This window comes from Rhamphochromis longiceps, linkage group LG4 (genome assembly GCF_057381845.1).
Source record: "Rhamphochromis longiceps isolate RC_006_pf linkage group LG4, R_longiceps_female_GT1.1, whole genome shotgun sequence".
NCBI lineage: Eukaryota > Metazoa > Chordata > Actinopteri > Cichliformes > Cichlidae > Rhamphochromis > Rhamphochromis longiceps.
The window spans coordinates 22,519,515-22,537,736 of NC_140560.1; the positions used below are offsets into that span (position 1 = coordinate 22,519,515).

The 18,222-nt window shown below is 40.5% G+C and overlaps 1 protein-coding gene across 2 annotated transcripts in view; it reads left to right on the top strand.

The window, feature by feature from the left end:
* prkcab (protein kinase C, alpha, b) overlaps positions 1-18,222 on the top strand; it is a 123,448-nt gene extending 105,226 nt beyond the window's left edge. For both annotated transcript variants that reach the window (XM_085403833.1, XM_085403834.1), the window contains 9 exons: positions 3,522-3,662; positions 3,765-3,938; positions 4,458-4,549; positions 6,450-6,512; positions 7,263-7,401; positions 9,279-9,359; positions 10,569-10,676; positions 13,331-13,471; positions 15,768-18,222. In XM_085403833.1, the coding sequence (XP_085259959.1) occupies positions 3,522-3,662; positions 3,765-3,938; positions 4,458-4,549; positions 6,450-6,512; positions 7,263-7,401; positions 9,279-9,359; positions 10,569-10,676; positions 13,331-13,471; positions 15,768-15,932 (1,104 nt within the window). In that variant the 3' untranslated portion in view covers positions 15,933-18,222. The remainder of the gene's footprint in view (positions 1-3,521; positions 3,663-3,764; positions 3,939-4,457; positions 4,550-6,449; positions 6,513-7,262; positions 7,402-9,278; positions 9,360-10,568; positions 10,677-13,330; positions 13,472-15,767) is intronic.

The window sequence follows — 18,222 nt, forward strand, 5'->3', positions numbered from 1 at the left end:
ATTTTTTTTCTCTCACTTGTAGCTTGCCTCGCACTTAATTTACTTACCGAATTAGGATTGTTTGTGAATCTCTGCTGGGATTCCACAAATCAATCTGATTTACTAACAATGGCTTTCAACAGCACACAGTTGAATCAGCCCAATTTGCTTGCTGTTACAGACCCTTTGTAATAAATTGTCTTCTTTCTCTAACTCCTCTCGAGCACTCTTATACTCTCTCCTTGTCTCAGGCTCATAATCACATGTAAGCATAAAGTAAAACGAACCACACATTACGATGAATGAATGACACATTTTGAGGTTTTCACAACTCCTGGTGTGTTCGCATTGAAGGTCACATCAGCAAAGTCTGACATTTGCAGCACTTGCAAATGGCTGCAGAGGAGTGGCTCGCAATTTTTCAAGCCTGTGTTAAAGCAATAGTCAGGTACAAGCAGTGGGGAAAAAAAGAAGGGTTCTGCTTGCAGTAAACATTCCTCCACCCGCTGACGCCACCCATTAATGCATCCCCCCTTTTTTATTCCAGTGTCAAGGACAAAATCCACAATCCTTGTTTTGTGCACAAATATATTCAAAACGATAGATGAATTCCTGCCAGGGTTTTACATCAAAATTGTAGATGTAGAACCTTCGTGCCACTAGACAAATAAATCAATAAATAAAAGAAAGAATGAATAATTTTAAAAACAGAAGGCATTTTTCATCTTGACCTCGGGAGGATGGATTCGGTAGCATCAGAAGCTTGAGGAAAGAAACTGCTCTGAAGTCTGGCAGCGCTGCAGCAGATGCTTCTGTATTACTTACGGGCTTTGTGCAGACAGCTCGCCAGTATCTAATACTGGAATGATTGGTGCCAGTGATCTACTGGGCGGTTTTAATCAGCAAAGCCTGCTGTTTCCAGTTGTTTTCTGTTTCTCTGTAAAACTTAACACAGGACACAAGGCAAAGTAGACAGAGCACTATGTTGGTAAGTATCTGCTTGATCTGTGTAACTCAGATTGCTAAAACATGACATTAGCTATATATAGAATGACTCAGAAGAATAAAAAATCTCTGAACTACAGAAAGTGCTCCAAACTGACTGCAACATCTTCATCTTTCATGCAGGAGGTTCAAAAACATTTAAGCAACATGAAAAATAAAAGAACAAAGAAAGCGAATGACTTAAATTCTTTTTGTGTTTTTAGTCTTTAACAGTTTCATTATGATTATAAAGATGCCGCGTGTACACTCTTTTAGCTTATGTCCCTCATATCTTCTAATACACAAACAGCAGACAGCAGTCTGTCGTCTGTCCCTCTGTTGTAAACTTATGGAGCACAGAGAAGTTTACCGAGAGGCTCTGTAAGACAAGATTAACACCTTTAAGTCCAATCCATGATGTTTTCTTAAGTCTTTTTGAGAAAGATACTGGCACAAACCCCAAAGGCAGACTTTCCAATTAGTTTTATTATTAGTGTCTCTTTAGTCAAGAGTCTAAATGTTAAAATATGAGGCACTGATGAACACTCACACATGCCAGATCCCTCAACACAGTGGCAGTCCTAGATTTATTAAGAGACCAGTGAGTGGCTGCTTTGTAACGGTTTGCCTAACTTTTGTGTGGCCACAGCATCTTTGTGTCGATATTGTGTGAGTGCTTGTGTTGGAGACGTGCCGGTTTCTTTTATACGCTATATACCGGCAGCTGGTCCATGTTAGATAGGTGCAGTTTTGTGTTTGAGGAATGACCACTAGGTGTCCTTCCAAGGTAAGGGTATCAGTGGAGCAAGCGGTGGAAGCTGAACTTCAGTTGCAATCAACAGCATGACCTAGTGTTTACCGTCTTATTCAAATGTGTTACTATTTAATAAAAAGAGCAGCAGCAATGCGGGCATGTCAGATCTACCTAGCAACATAAAACAATTTCGTGTGCAATTTCAAAATAAAACCATCATTTTTTATCTCATATTTTTGTTTCCACATTTTTTTTAGGCCTGTAACACCTAAAATTGAATTAAAGGGAGATTTTAACTCCAAATTAAATATGGCCTGTACTCTGGCCTGCACTGTGAGCTGCTGTGAGCTGACCTCAGCTGTGGAGTTACCACCCTAGGGAACCTCGAGTGTGGTCACGCTGACTGTAGACTGCTGTTTATTTAGATTTTTCCTGTCTCCGGCGCTTTTGCGCACTCCTGCAAATATCTGGTCAGTTCATTTTCATCACAGTTGTCTCCTCTCCACCTCAATTACACTTGGACTGTCAGGTGAAATTCATTAACCGCAGTGAATTATTGGATCAGGCGGCACTCAGGGTCAAAATGAAAATCACTCATCCCGCCCTGCTTGTTTACTGACATACCTACTTAATGTTTAGAATAATCAGCTGCTCACTGACCTAACCAGATGTACGCATAAAACCACGTGACCCGAGTCCAATAAATATGTGATAAGTATTAAGTGAAGTATACCGTCACATTTAGTAAAGAGTAGAGAAACGGTTGTCCTGGAAACAGCTCTCGTGGCTCACACTGGTTGTATGTTTTTCTTTTTGTTGTTGTTTTTTGTGTGCTCCATCTGACAGAAACAGACAACCGCTGGACCCGTGATGGGAGCTGGCAGGGTCCTAATTGCCCCTTTTTTTTGTTCAAAGACGCTCAGCAGAGCAGTGATTATAACAACAGGGATCCTCACAACACTGGCAACCCCCGCTGACTGTCCACCAGACAGTTTCCCAAAATGCACCAGTAGTGAGATCTCGCTGAATAACCGAGGATGTTTGAATATAACAAAGAAACTGCCACGCGTGCCAGAAAAAAATTAGATGCTGATTACTGTCGGCTCTGGAAGGATTAAACAAGCTTGACTTTATATTTTCTTGTGATTATGCAGCAAACCTGTTTTTCTTTTCTTTTTTTTTTGTATGGATGCATGTGTCTGTCATTGTTCTTTGTAACGATATCACAATGTAATAACTAACAATTACAGAAGCAACTCCCATGCATTAATGTGATTGTCAGCATGCGAAACATTTTAAAATATCTCCAGAGAGATTGAAAATGTAACAAATCACGAAAACTCCATTTGTAAAATGTAACCTTAAATGAGGTGTAAATATGTTACAGCATGCTTTCGTGTAAAGAACTGTCACGTTGACCATAATTTATTAGAATTTGTTGCATTTTCAAACATTCCGAAAGATATTTTTATCACATTTTGACATGTTTTTGTTGGTATTACATTGTGAGTTGTTACAGTATGGTTTTCTGATTTTTATATCTTATCATAAACTGGAAAACAACAGCAACGGGTGGCATGTATACTTCCTTCATCCTCTTGACTGTCACAAATTAAGGTGGTGGTGATTAAGTTCTTTTCTTTAACTTTGCTGGGATCATGCTTACAGTTATTTATAAGCAAAAACAAAATCTGAAGCACAGAACAAAAATGTGCAAACCTTATCCACGCTCAAACTCTAATTTGACTCTATTTGGCACGTGAGTGAATGCAGTCTGTATCCTAACACACGTCTGTCTCTGCAGAAAGCAAAGCTGGGACACGGTAAGAAAGTGATCACGCCATCAGACCACCGGCGGTTCAGCTTCCCGTCAGGGAATATGGACCGGGTCCGACTCAATGACTTCAACTTCCTGGCTCTGCTCGGGAAGGGCAGCTTCGGCAAGGTGAGAGAAAATAGATGCTCCTGTGCTTTTTCATTTGCTTGATTTTGTTTTTTATCTTTGTCTTATGGTGACTTTGGCTCTTGGCGTCTCCCCCCGTTGCAGGTGATGCTGGCTGAGATGAAGTCGACGGAGGAGCTGTACGCTATAAAGATCCTGAAGAAAGATGTCGTGATCCAGGACGATGACGTCGAATGTACAATGGTGGAGAAGAGAGTCTTGGCCCTGAGAGACAAACCGCCCTTCCTCACGCAGCTCCACTCCTGCTTCCAGACAGTGGTGTGTAGAAACTTCAGCCCCTGCTGACGTCAAAGTTTTTAATCACACTTCCAAAAATATCCGTTTAATTTACAAAGGGAGCCGTTACTTAGTGCTCAATCTGTGTGTCCTATTGTGTGTGTCTGTCATTACGTCTATATTTGCTTTTCCTACTTACATTTATTTGAACAGTGCTCCTGCAGAGAAAATTGAAACTGAACTGAGACCACCCTTTGAATACAAAGTCCTCCTGTATGACGTCAACTCTGTGCGTAGACCGGGTGACTCAAGAAGTCCTTAAATAAAATTATATTTAATGATCAAACCTTTGTGTCCTATAATATAGATCTATAATCTGTACAGCAGGCTTTAATAGAAGAATGTATTCAGTCTGAATTATACTGTAACTCTAAGATATATGGCTGTAGACTTTTAGACACTGAATATTATATCTGCACAGATTCACAGTGTGAGGTGTTTATCTTTATGTAATCGTGGACAATAACTAATTTTTTTTCTTCTTTTTTTGTGTGTGTGTAGGATCGGTTGTACTTTGTGATGGAGTACATTAACGGAGGAGACCTCATGTATCATATCCAGCGTATGGGCAAGTTTAAGGAGCCACAGGCTGTGTAAGGATGTTGCATGTTGATATCCTGCAGGCAGCTTACATGTTTTATAGTCACGTCAAGTTATTTAAAAGTACACATACTTACAGTAATGATGCCCAGTACTATAGTAGAGTAATGTGTGAACTATAGTATTCCTTTTAACCTGGTACATATTGACAAGATGAGTGTCAAATTAAGAGGAAAATCATATTGAAATAACATTATTTTTAGGTGATTCTAAGATATGTTATATTTTAAATATAACAATATGATTATGCTAGATAAAAGGCTGAAAACAGAGAGTCTCGGTGCAGCTCATGGGCCAGTGGTGTCTGAGTATTCAGGATGCACCAATCTGGTATTTGTACTGGTGACTCTAAGCTGATGTATGGCCCTATCTATCCAGTTCAGTTCTATGATGTCATGTAGCGTGGAGGGAGATGAGTGAGGACGAAGCCTGGACATGCAGTATCACCTACACAGGCAGCTTATTTCTTGAGTAAGAAAAGTAAACAAGTAACACTTGTAGAGAACTTAAGAGAAACAGCTTATTTTGGCTGAAAAACGAGCTATTGTGGCTACGTTGGGAAAGTGCATCCTCTTGCATAAGCTTTTATTTGCATGGCTCCATGTATTTTGATTGCCTTGTCTGTCATCGTCTTGGTAACACAAAAGCAGTTCAGTAAATTTCTCTTCCTACTTGTTTTTTATTTGCAACAGTTAATTTGTGAACTCGGGCCATGTTTAAGTTGGACCCAATGCTGCCTTTAACATTTAAAAATAATTCCCGTTCTGTTCCTCACAATGGGGACTAGGGCTTATTAATTCAATTTTGGGATCGGTACTTAATAAGATTTTCGTCAAGGGAGATCAGGATTAGGAATGAGTATATCAGAACGATCAGAGCAACAGAAATTTGGTTAGAGAGGCAAAGCTGAGAAGGTTTGCAAATGTGCAGAGGAGGGATAGTGGATATACAGGACGAAGGATGTTGAAGATAAAGCTGCCAGGCATGAGGAAATAAGGAAGACAACAGAGAAGACTGATGAATGGAGTGAAGGAGGACTTGCAGAGGGTTGCTGTGAGGAGGATGCTGGGGTTAGGGTGAGATGGAGGCAGATGATCTGTTGTACTGACGCCCAAAACTTGAAGAAGGCTCTGCGTCAGCAGATATCGAATCAGATTGTAACTGAAAACGCTGGATCAGTGCATTCCTGCAACAAGGGGAAAAAAGCACTACTACCTTTCATTCATTCACCTTTCCTGTCACAATATGAGTGTGACTAAAGCCCCGTCTACCTGGTTACACACTGCTTTGCACCTGACGGTTGGTTCAGTTGCGTGGGTATTTATAGCTCCACTAAACGTCAGTCAACGCGATGCTTCATTCTTCACCCGTGTCGTAGCTGAGACGAGTTTAACTCCCCCACTTCAAGTGGTTAATAGTTATTTTGCTTGCCTCTGCTGTCGCTGGATTTCATTGACACTCCATGATCTGTGGTCTCCACACTGCTGCTAGTCATACTTTCTACGCCCATCACAGGAAGCACTTCTCTGTAATTTCAACTCTTTTCATTCTGTCCATCAGAGCAGACTTGTCAAATAGGTGTCAAGAAATATAACAGCCTACTTTCAGAAGAGAGCGAAAAAGAACGCAACAAAAAATAACAATCTACAACACGAAGCACCGTCTGCTGAAAAGACGCATTACAAACCCCAGCTGAAAGTTTTTATTTGGTGCATTTTCCCTCAGTGACACACTCTGGCTTGCTCATAGTGTCAGGTCACCATGATTTGTAATTTATTATTCTTTAGGGAAAGGGAAAGGGAACCTTTAATATATTCCCAGACAGTTTTCTTTTGGGAAGATATACAGCCTATTTTATGGCTCGTATATTATGTCTGTTTTTCAATTTTGCAGGTTTTATGCCGCAGAGATTGCTGTCGGTTTGTTTTTCTTGCACCGAAAGGGGATCATCTACAGGTGGGTGACAGGTGTTGATGCTTGTCATGATGTTTCATCACTAACTGCATTTAATTTTAACACTCGAGCACTTTTTTACTGCAAGCCTCAATCGCCTCTTCAGACACACATTCGTACAGACGATTGACTCACCGGGCCCAACCTGTGGTTCAGTGTCTTTCCCAGTGATAATCAGGAAGGAGCCGAGGATTTAATCATTGACCATCCTGTTAGTAGATAACCCGCACTATCTCCTGAGCCCCTAAACAAAGAGATTAAAATGGACATGTAGCTATGCCTTGATCGTCAGTCTTTCCCTAAGCCACAGTATTACATCCATACTGATCACTCAATTCTAAAAAAAAAAATGTGATTGAAGGAGGCCAAGGTCACCCCGCTCCTTTTCAGTACTTCAGCCAAATGCTCACGTTCATTCTTCATATGCGAGTAGCGCTCTGCTTGACATACAGAGTCTAGTATGTGACAGACGTAACCGCCAGAAGGCCGGGGGTGGGGAGGAAAATGAAGAATCGAGACATAAAACACAAGCAGAGATGCGGGCTGAATTGTAAGAGCAACGACAGCATAGAGATAAAAAGCTGATGGGAAAATAATTTCAGACCTAGAAATTACTGCTTATTACTCAGTGTATGATGTACGCCGCAGGCAGATAAACTGCTCAGAGACGGTGCAGAAATATTGGCTTAGCCGCATGTAAGAAGTATTAAAGGAGTCACAAATGCACTCACACAAATGCCGCCTCTGCTGCAGGGATCTGAAGCTCGACAATGTGATGCTGGACTACGAGGGCCACATCAAGATAGCAGACTTTGGCATGTGTAAGGAAAACATGTACGAAGGAATGACCACGCGCACTTTCTGCGGCACCCCAGACTACATCGCACCGGAGGTGAGATGTCTGCAACAAAAAAACAACAACAAAACAAAACAAAACCCAGGGATTACAATGAGAGTAACAAAACAAAGACGACATTACTACTGTGCAGGTTCTTTGGGGACTTTCTTATTGGTTTAATACTGTAATGTAATGGAGTTTTGTCGGTCTTTCTGATTGTCCAGTACTTGAACTTTGCATTTTCATTACAGTGACTGAAATCGTAGAACGAAAAATGAGATTTTTACTGTTTTAAATTTGATTTCTACTTTGAAAAAAGAGAACAGTAGTTAGGTGGAGGGGGAACATATCTTTTACCATGTACTGCACTATAGGCCTGCTTTGAAACAGATTACCTATAAAGCCATGCAAGCTGCTTTAAGCCGATGTTTCTGTGGACAGTGTGAGACCAAGCTGGTTGGAGAATGAATTTAATTATTCTACCTGTGTATGTGCAAATTAATGAAATTAAAAGCTCCCTATTCTGATAACAAATAAAAAAATTAGCACTGATAACTTAATGTAACTTAATTTTGCCCACCACAGATTAACCATACTAGTAATATAACAGTTTAAAAAGAATCCATAAAAACTTTACAATTTATAAATTTAGTGCATATAAACACTTCAAATGTTCATTTTTCTAAAAACAGACCTTGGAAGTCTTTCATGAGTGCATAAAAACACCGAATTGTGGAATCCAACAGAGCTTATAGTGAATTATGGAGAAAGATTGAAACCATTGGAGTAATAATGTGTTAAAAAGTCAGCCCAGGCTTTTTAAAAAGTGTGAATAAATGAACAGAAAGATGTGGGTGTGTGCCTTCATGTCACCGTTATGGTTTGAAGTTTCTTGGATATCAAGACATCTCTCAAGCCTGTGAGAGTCGTTTAAGTGATCCGTGATGGGCTTTTTTTTAAATCACTTTCTTTTTTTTAACCACTCACACTCATCACGACAAGGAGCACCGGAGCTGCTCTGAGGCTCATGAAATCAGATGCTCAAAGAAAATATTATTTGTGGGTGGATGCTCGGAAAGAGAAAGACTTCAGATCACTAATAAAAGGAACAGAAATAGAGTTAAGAGTAAAAGGAGGAGATGAGTCACTCAGGGTGATGAAATGTGTGATTATGTGTTTAGTATTATGTGCATGCATACGCATATATACGTATATATACAATCTGTCTGCAATGATTCAGAGGGGAGCATCTCCCAGGTGGGAGGTGAGGGAAGCCCTTACTCTTAGTCGTTTTCTTTTTTTTAAACTTCCTGACTACTACTCCACCTGCTAAAATAACACCACATATTAATAACTTTCTAAATCATTAAATATGCAGGAACATTGACAGAGATTGACAAGGCTTTAATTCTAAACTGTATTTTTTTTTCTTAAGTTAATGAATCCAGAGAAAGATGTAAACATTTGCACCTCGCATGGCTGTGGGTTTATCTCCCAAGAAAGCCAAGCTACAAATTATAACTTTGGGAGCTGCATAAATTGCTGCGTTTGTGTGCAGCTGTGCTTTAGCGCGTTGCTTTTGCGTCTCCGTGATTATCATTTCGCGTGTGTAGTCTGTGTGTGGGAGGCAGTTGTGGGATGGCAAATTGGATGGTAGGAGAAAACGCTTTTGTTATGGAAGCTCGGAATAGCTGAATGTGTTTAATGGCGGTTGATTTGCTTGTTCACTTTTCTCTGATACGTTCACTGTGTCTGCCTTTGGTTGCATACAGTACAACACTGCAGTCGTCACCTTTTTCTGCACAGAGTCGAGCAGCAGTGACAGAATAAAGGCAGGTTAGAAAAGGATTTTGACAGCAGGGATGTTGTTGCTTCATGCCCTCACAGTTATTCCACTTTTTGAATATATTTTCTTTTCTCATTACTTTCAGATTATAGCATACCAGCCTTATGGGAAATCAGTGGACTGGTGGGCCTATGGAGTTCTTCTGTACGAGATGCTGGCAGGACAGGTAATGCGTTGTTTTTCATGCACCAGTTGTACTTACAAATGTATTCTTAAAATTGTGCTTAAACCTGTTGCAAGTTAATCAGATATAGCTCACATTTTAATATTAGCTGCCACTCAAGCACAGCCTGCATTCAAAGCGTTTCCTGCAGTCATTTAGATCTCTGATTTCTTGAAGTCTTATTGGCTGTTCCCCTGGAAAACCTGGTCTTGTTAGGAAAGCTAGCATCCATCCCACTTTGGATGGAACACATGGCTGACCCTCCTCCTGGTTCTGCCAGAGTTTCCAGAGTTTTTTCTTCCCACAAAGCAACAAAGCTTATCACTTTCTTTCTTTACTCCACACATTATAGTAACCTGTGAGTTTTGAGGCATGATGAGCCCGATGAGCTCCTGTACTACGCCAAAGAGATTTCGAGATGTGCCTTCAATCTCTAGGAAACTGTGGGGCATTTTCTCCTTCTCTATATTCTGACATTTTAGATGAAAATTAATTAATTAAGATCGGCTAGCATAGTAATCAGATTAACTGATGACGGAAACAGCAGCTAGCTGAAGTGGCTCCAGCTGTATTAATGAAAGACGAGCAATTTGTTGAAGAAAAAGAGAGACAGGGGGAATGACAAGTAATTATCTTCCCAATGCTCAGAAATGAAAGAGAATAGTGAGAAGCCTCACAATATCTCTGTGAATAGTTTGGTTTTGATTGAAGATTAAAAGTGACTGCAGCAAAGCACTGCAATATTTCGTCTTATTATTATAACCAGTGTGTGTCCTTGGAAAAAGAAATCGCAAGTTACCTTGGCTCAGATACTTAAGGTGTGAATAAAAGGTTTCCAGTTTCCAGGCAACAGTCTGGAGGAAGACATTTTTCTTAGTTTAGGTGGTTCATGCTTGAAAACAATCACATAAACTGTTATACCAGGATTTGCTGTTTGTTTACCGCTCATAAGACGTGTCGCTGCTTTGAGTAACCTGGAGTGAACCACACAGGAACCGTAAGTACAACAACAGCTTACAGAGATAGCAACGCCTCATAACACACTTAACACCACAGCGAATCACCTTCACCTGCCAGAGTTGCCGCCTAAGTGTCTTCCACATAACAAGCTGCAAATCGTCATCTTCATTATCATCATCATCTTCATTATCATCATCATCATCATCATCATCTTTTGTCTGAACTCTCCGACACTGCTTCTGTTCTCTTCAGCCGCCGTTTGATGGAGAAGACGAGGACGAGCTCTTCCAGTCTATCATGGAGCACAATGTGTCCTACCCCAAGTCCATGTCTAAAGAAGCTGTGTCCATCTGCAAAGGAGTAAGTATTGTGTAAAAGGCCAAAGGACTTCAGATAAAAGGCTCCTGCTTCTTTGCTAAATCTGTTTATTTGTTAAGAGAACTCCTTGAGCAGAAGGCTTGAGATTCAATTAGTACCAGATCCACAGTAAAAAGGTTTAGCCAGGTAGAGCCACAGAAAACTCTGGCTTTAAGCTCGACACAGCTCGGTAAGTCATTAATCTCACTTCACAGGACACCGCTCTGCTACTGGTAGCTGAACCTCCAGGGTATAATGATATAGGATATAACAGAAAGCTGGTTTCAGTAGCTGTCGTGTGCAAGAGTCGGGTATGATTTAATGAAAAAATATTATGTTATATTTATCAAAGCTCAAATCATGAAACAAAGAATCCTGTCTGATCTGTTGGACACAAAAGCTTTTAACCCCTTAAGCTCAAACGTTGCTCTCAGAGAGTCCACTGCTCTACCCTGGAGCAGCTGCTATACAGTAATTACTTGTTTGCTGCCATTGTAGACATACTTACTGGACACTTATAGTTATCGTAGTTAGTGTATAGTATTATTATTTTTATCCACTCTAAGTTGGTGTTACGTGCTGCTGAGAACCCAAACACTGAACATCAGAGGCATGTCAGACATGAGTGATCAAACTAGAAAACAGAAATTGGACCTCCTTTTCTGAGCTGCCTTATTTCTTCATGTCATAGATTCATCAAGATCCTGGAAACATTCCTCACAGATTTTGGTCCATATTGACGTGATAGCATTGTACAGTTATTGCAGATTTAACTCACTAACCACTTCATTAACTGCTCATTAACAGGAATACCTAATCAGCAATAACATGGCATTAATTCAGAGCATTTAGAAATGTAGATTTACAGAGAAAAAGAGAAAATATCCTGTGAGCAATGACTGAAATAGTCATTCGTTAGACTCAAGCTACTTCAAAAGCTGCAGAAAAACATCTCTGAATGTGCAACGTGTTGAAACTTGTAGCAGACGACTACATCGTGTTCCACTCCTGTCAACAAAAAATATGAAGGGTACAGCTTGTTACTGTTGCTTGGTCCGAGTCTCAGTTTCTGCTGCACTATTCTGATATTAGGCTCAGAGTTTGATATAAACAACAAGAAAGCCTTGATTCATCCTGCTTTATTGGTGATTCCGCCTGCTGGTGGTGATATAGCGGTGAGGGGGATATTTTTCCTAGTACACTCTTCCACCTTAGTTTCAGCTGAGCATCTTTTAAACGCCACACCTGAGTACTACCTGAAAAACCGCTTCCACCAGCGTGGTGGTGCCATGTCACAAAGCTCAAATAATCTTGAACATGACAATGTATGCAATGTACTGAAATGACCCCCACCGTCACCAGATCTCAATCCAGTAGAGCATCTTTGGGATGTGGTGAAACGGTAGATTCTCGTCAAGCATGTGCAGCCGACAAATCTGCAGCAACTGGGTGATACCATCATGTCAACACGAAAGTGTTTCCAACACCTTTTTGAATCTATGCGACAAAGAATTAAAGCAAAAGGGGATCCAATATGGTACAAGCATGTTGTAGCTAAAAAAAACATTGCTTTAGATGCTCTTCCTCATGGGATCTCCAGTCAGTTTTTTATTGCACTTTTATCAAAGTGCAATAAAAAACTGTAGAGACAGAACACTGCAACAGCAAATGTGTCCCATGTTTTTCATTACACCCTCCACGCCTGGAAAATGACTCCCAGTTTGGACCAGTTTTGGTAACAGCAGTACAACTTGTCATCGTCAGGGTTTGTTTCTCGAACCAGACACACACTGTTACACCAAACAAGCAACTTTAAGCTACTTTTAACCTTTTTTGCATTTTCTCAAATCGGTGACTAGAAGCAATCCGGCTTGTGCTCGATTGCCTAGCAACACGGCCCACAGTGATGTAAATACATTATAAATATTACCAGTCATTTTTAAGGATCCTTTTTAAGAATATGCTGCTTCACTGTAGCAGGAAATAATTTTTCACACTAACATTTATGTGGAAAAATGCACCAAATCACCGATTTCCATGGCTTTCAACACTAACCCTTTATTTAGTGACCACCTGGGGTTTTTTCTCACACCTGGGGACTTTGACATCATCACAGTCAAGTTGGCATCAAGGTCGTCATTATTATGATTGTTTACCAACATGGAAATGAGTTTTCACAGCAAATTTAGAAACCGGAGACAATTCTATTAAGATTCAAGCGCGGTCTGATTGAGTTTTTAATAACACACCCGCCTTCATTTATTATGATATTACATCCTGTGGCTGCGTCCCGCCACTATAAATATCTTTCATCGTCTCAGAGCCGCTGACGAGAGAGACTATCCTGACCCCTCTTATTGTTTTCTTCACATTTCATTTGCAACAAATGATTCACAGTTGAAATTAAAAGCGGCTGTTGATTCAGAAAAAAAAAAGCAGCGATGAAAAGGTGGCGTGATTGCTTGTAACTATATATAAGCTGGTTGAGTGTCAGTCTGGCTCTGCATAATGTTGCCGATGGAAGCAAGGATTCAAAATATGCCATTTCTATATTTACGTTTTTAAGATCCTTTCACAGTCCTCCTGCTGTCCTATTTTTACCTTCTTCCCCTCAAGCTGCCTCCATCTCTTCTTTTTCTTCCTCCGTTTGTCACCAGCTGATGACCAAGCACCCCTCAAAGCGTCTCGGCTGTGGCCTGGAGGGTGAGAGAGACATCAGAGAGCAGGCCTTCTTCAGACGCATCGACTGGGAGCGCCTGGCCAACAGAGAGATCCAGCCACCATTTAAACCCAAAGTGGTGAGTGGAGGCTGAGTGTGCTTCCAACATGAAAGAACAACACTGAAGCTGTGCTGTGCAAAAGTCTTAAGCCACCCCTCATCTCTTTATATTTTACTAGGAAAATTGGAAATAGTTGCAACTAATAAAATATACAAACATGCATGAAAATCCTGTATATAAGGCTAAGAAAGAATTTGTGTAATTCTAACGACCTTGAAAGTCAACATTTGGTTTGACCACCTTTATTCTTAAACATAGTCTGAACTCTCAGCTTTCTTGTCATTCCTTTCATTAGTCTTCAGGAATAGTTCTCGAGGCTTCTTGAAAGACATTCAAAGCTTTTCTTTGAATGTTGGCTGCCTTTTGTTCTGTTCTCTGTCAAGATGATCCCACGCTTCTTCTGCTTCTCAGATTTGCATTGCATAGTGCATCAAAAATTAATAATTTGAACAATTTTGACAAAATTCCCAACATCGCTGGCTGAAATGCAGCCACTCCATCCTGACCTCCTCCATGCATATTGGCGATGATTTGAACCAAAAGTTTGGAAAAGTAAGCCTGGATGCTACTGATTTACATTTAAAATGAATTATCTTCCAAATTGTCTGTAATGTGTAAACAAAACACTGCTTCGTTCATTGAGTTAGATGCCCGTTTTTAACACTTAAATCATTTATAGGTCAAAGTTAAATGGATTAAAAAATTAAAAATATTCCCCTGAAAATGTTCGGGTACAAGGACATCACTGAAAATGAGTGAAAAAGCCCAGAAATACAACCTGCACTGTCAGTTTGCTTAATCCTTCCTATAATATTTGGCACTAATGCGTTAATATATTTTTGTTTTATTCTGGAAATTTCCCGGATAATTACTTATTATGTGATTTTATGTGTTAGTAGAATTTTATGAATTCAACACATACTTGGAGGTGAATTAGTTTGTTTGGTGCTTTTTTAAAACATATATTTTTTTGTGCATTTAGTGACACGTTCTATCATTTCATCTTTGCCTCAGCTTCTTTTTATCAATACATGGCTCCAGCTGAGCTAAACGGAAAAAACACCTTTTGTTGTATTTTTTTGTTTCTATGTTGCATTTCGTGAAATCTGTTCCTTCAGGTGAATATTTCCAGATGCAGAAAGATTTGATTGGTGTTTACATGGTCTAGTATAATATCACAAATGATCGTAAAGCAGCAACGTTAAATTATTTATTGGGGGTTTATTCACCTTTCGGCAAAAAAGCCCCACAAAAAAACAATAAATTCAAATAAATCATGCAAAGTGGGACCTAAACAATTCTAAAGAACACAAACATAAAAAACAAACACTCGTCTTTTGTTTGTATTCTCGTTCACCTCCAGCTGGTGTTGTGGTTTATATGCACTCTGAAGAACTGAAGGCTGCATCCCAGCTGCAGCCACCTGCCCCGCTGCCTGCTGCTGACACCTAAACATCCTGCTGTCACCACAAACGCTCCATTCTCTGTTTGCGGACCCCCACGTGCTCCATCCCCTCGCTGCCTACAGCGCTTGAAGCAACACAACCGCTGCCACCAATGATTAAAAATAGCTCTCCAAGAGCAGAGTTCCCCTTCACTTCCACACAAAGGCCCTGATAGATGCCGGGTTGCACAGCAGATGTGTCTGCCTCTCCTCACACAAGGGGGAGGAAAACACTGCTAAAAGCAGATCCATCCATTCAGGGGGCTATGCGGTGTATCACAGTTGTGATCTCGTACACTGTGTCATTAATTGGTCTGAAGGGACTGCCAAACAAAGCCTCCATCTGAGCCTTTATGGTTTGGCTTCTGTAATATTATAGAAGAAGCTGAAAATGCCTCACATGCTGATATGTCTCCTGAGGAAAATGCGTTGGGAACAGCAGGCTCTGAAATGCACTACAGGTTTGTTTTTGTTGTGGATTATTCATTCAGAGTGAATTCATCTCATTTTCCTGTAAGTGTCGTGACTGTGCACAACACACGGCTATAACCGTATATATATTCAGCAGTTTAGACACATGAAAGCCCCGAGCGGGGCCACAAACCGATGCTAATGACCTCCACTGTGGGTGCTTAGGGTTAGCTCCTAATCTAATTACAGCATCTGCCCGGCTACACATCAGGCTTTGACATTTTCCTGCACCCCTTCCCTGGGACTGTTGTGAAGCTTTCTAACGAAAGCGAGGAAGCGCCTTTCATCATGCCACTCCAATCCTGTTACTGTTAACCAGCTTTTTACTGCCCGGTGATCAAAAAGATAACTGACCCTTTTCTGCATCTGACATCCCTTTTTTTTATTTATCTCTTTCAGTGCGGCAAAGGAGCAGAAAACTTTGACAAGTTTTTCACGCGTACCCAACCCGTCCTCACCCCTCCGGACCAGCTGGTCATTGCCAACATCGACCAGGGCGAGTTCGCCGGCTTTTCCTACATCAACCCTCAGTTCCTCCATCCATCCCTGCACAGCGTGGTATGAGGAGAGAGAGAACGGAGATTTTAAAGAAGGAAAACCACACAAAAAAAGAATGACTGTCACTGTATACAGGTTCTTTCCGGTCTCAACCAAACACCCCGCTGTCAACAGACTCGATTCATCCTCCGCAGTGCTCCGTCTACTAGCTATCAACACCCGCATCGAGAAATGACCGAGGAGAGAGGAGCAAAGTGTGAAAACCATATATGTACAATCTAAAGAGAATCGCTTTCCCAAACATCTCACAGTATGTTCTTTTATTCTAACTCTCTGCCTCTTTTTCCAGACCCGCAGCCTTTACCTTGTGAACAAATATGTGTCAGTATCAGTTACTATCTCTTTAGGTATTTAATCAGTTTTCCAGCTCATCCCACCTCTCATGCTTCCCCCATGTCACCACACAAAGAGCTGCAATGCACAACAAATACGGAACCTATTTTTTCTGCTCTGTCCCGGCTTTATCTACTTCTGAACTGCTACATGTGTAAATTATATTTATATACTAAAAGAAACAAACAAAAAAAGAGGTAGTATACTGTGTGCCAAAGTAGAAGTGGAATAACACATTTCTATTGCTGTCCTTGTAGTGTTTTTTTCTCCACTCTTCCTCCTCTGGCCTTTTTTTCCCAGTGAAAAAAAATAACCGAAACCCTTAAACAGGGGCTGTTTGTATCTGTTGTTTTGTAGCTCATGTAAAACTACAGTATACCTAACCTGACATGGAGAAGCTGAATCAAACTGTGCTACAGTTACAAACTGTCTAGGTTTTTTCAATGCAACAGATGTTGCCTACAGTGGCTATAGGGTCAGAAAAGTGTGGCTAAAGAGTCGCAGTGTTTTGAATGATAACGATGCTATTTTCCATATGCACAAAGCAAATCTCTGTTGCATGCTTATTTTCTGACTCTGTACGAGCAGTAGACTCTAGGATGCATTACACGTCTGGTATCATTGTAAAGTTTAGTATTACGATATAAACAGCGTTGATATATAACTGTCGTACGTTTTCTTCTAAAGAGAGGGTCCTAATTGGGAAAAACAAAAAAAGGGGGTTTGTCCCTGTTTTAATGTTCTGTTTAAAAGACAGCTTTTACGTTCAGAGCGACGTCTAACCCCTCTGTCGTGAGTCGACCGTGTTTTTGTTTTATTTATTCGTTTCTGGGGGGTCTTTTATGTAAATATGTTTCGAAGCGACGAGCTACTTGCAGATTTTATACTACGAACTGAATGTGCTTTTATTACCGTAGACGGTTCGGACATTTCTATGTTTAGATTAGCCCTAAGAAGAGATATATAACATTTGGCTGAATCTTTGGTAGCTTTGGTATCAGCAAACCTTGTTATATGTATTTCCACTACTTATCCATTGTTTTCTACTCAGTGTCATATAGAGAATATGCAGCACTTACTGTGCGTGGAACCGTTGAATGCCCTCTTGCCTTGGTCGTCTCAGGGCTGACTCCTTATGTAACTAAACCACGTTAATGCTAATGAGGATTTCAGAGCCCTTCCTGCGGGGCCGAAATACGTCCATTCTTTATATATATCGTGTGTGCATGCGTGAGGCGAGGCCTGATCTAAGCATGAGAACGACCCCTTGCATGAAATACAGAGATGCCTGGTGTGGAGCATGAAGTTTCCCACCTTACCGCGCAGAATTAGACAAACCCCCACCATCCCAGTCCAAGCAGCATCGTGCGCTTTCATGTCTCTTCCCAGTTTCGCTGTCATGTAGCCAGACCTGTTTGGCTAAAATGCTGAAATATAAGCAGACAAATGTGTGTAAATTGCTTCTAATGGCTTTTTGTTTACCGGTGCCAAACAGTCTTTTTTTGATTTCAGTCAGGTGCGTCAAGCAGTTTGTTTATTTCTGTATTTCTTTGGGGTTTTTTGTTTTGTTTTTTTTTTGTTTGTGTTTTAATTACCAATATGTACAAATTAAAACAGTGAATCTTCAAAATGAACTGCCAAATTAAGGAAGACTTTTTACCACAGCTTTTAAGCCCTGCAGCTGTCACATATATCAGGACCAAAATGAGATCTCTACGTTTAATCTGTGTGTTTACATGTCTCACATTGAGAATCTGAACTGAAAGAGGGATTTAAAAACAAAAACAACCCCTTAACAGAGATCATCATAAGTTGGGCTAGTCAGGGTACAGAACCACTACAGGCTACAGTTAGAGCCACAGGGATGTTTGTATGTTTCCTTTCACTGCCCTTGCTTTTTGTTAACCTGATTCTTCTCGTTCCTCTGTTATTTGTGGTATGACGGATACTGTGCATAAATAAA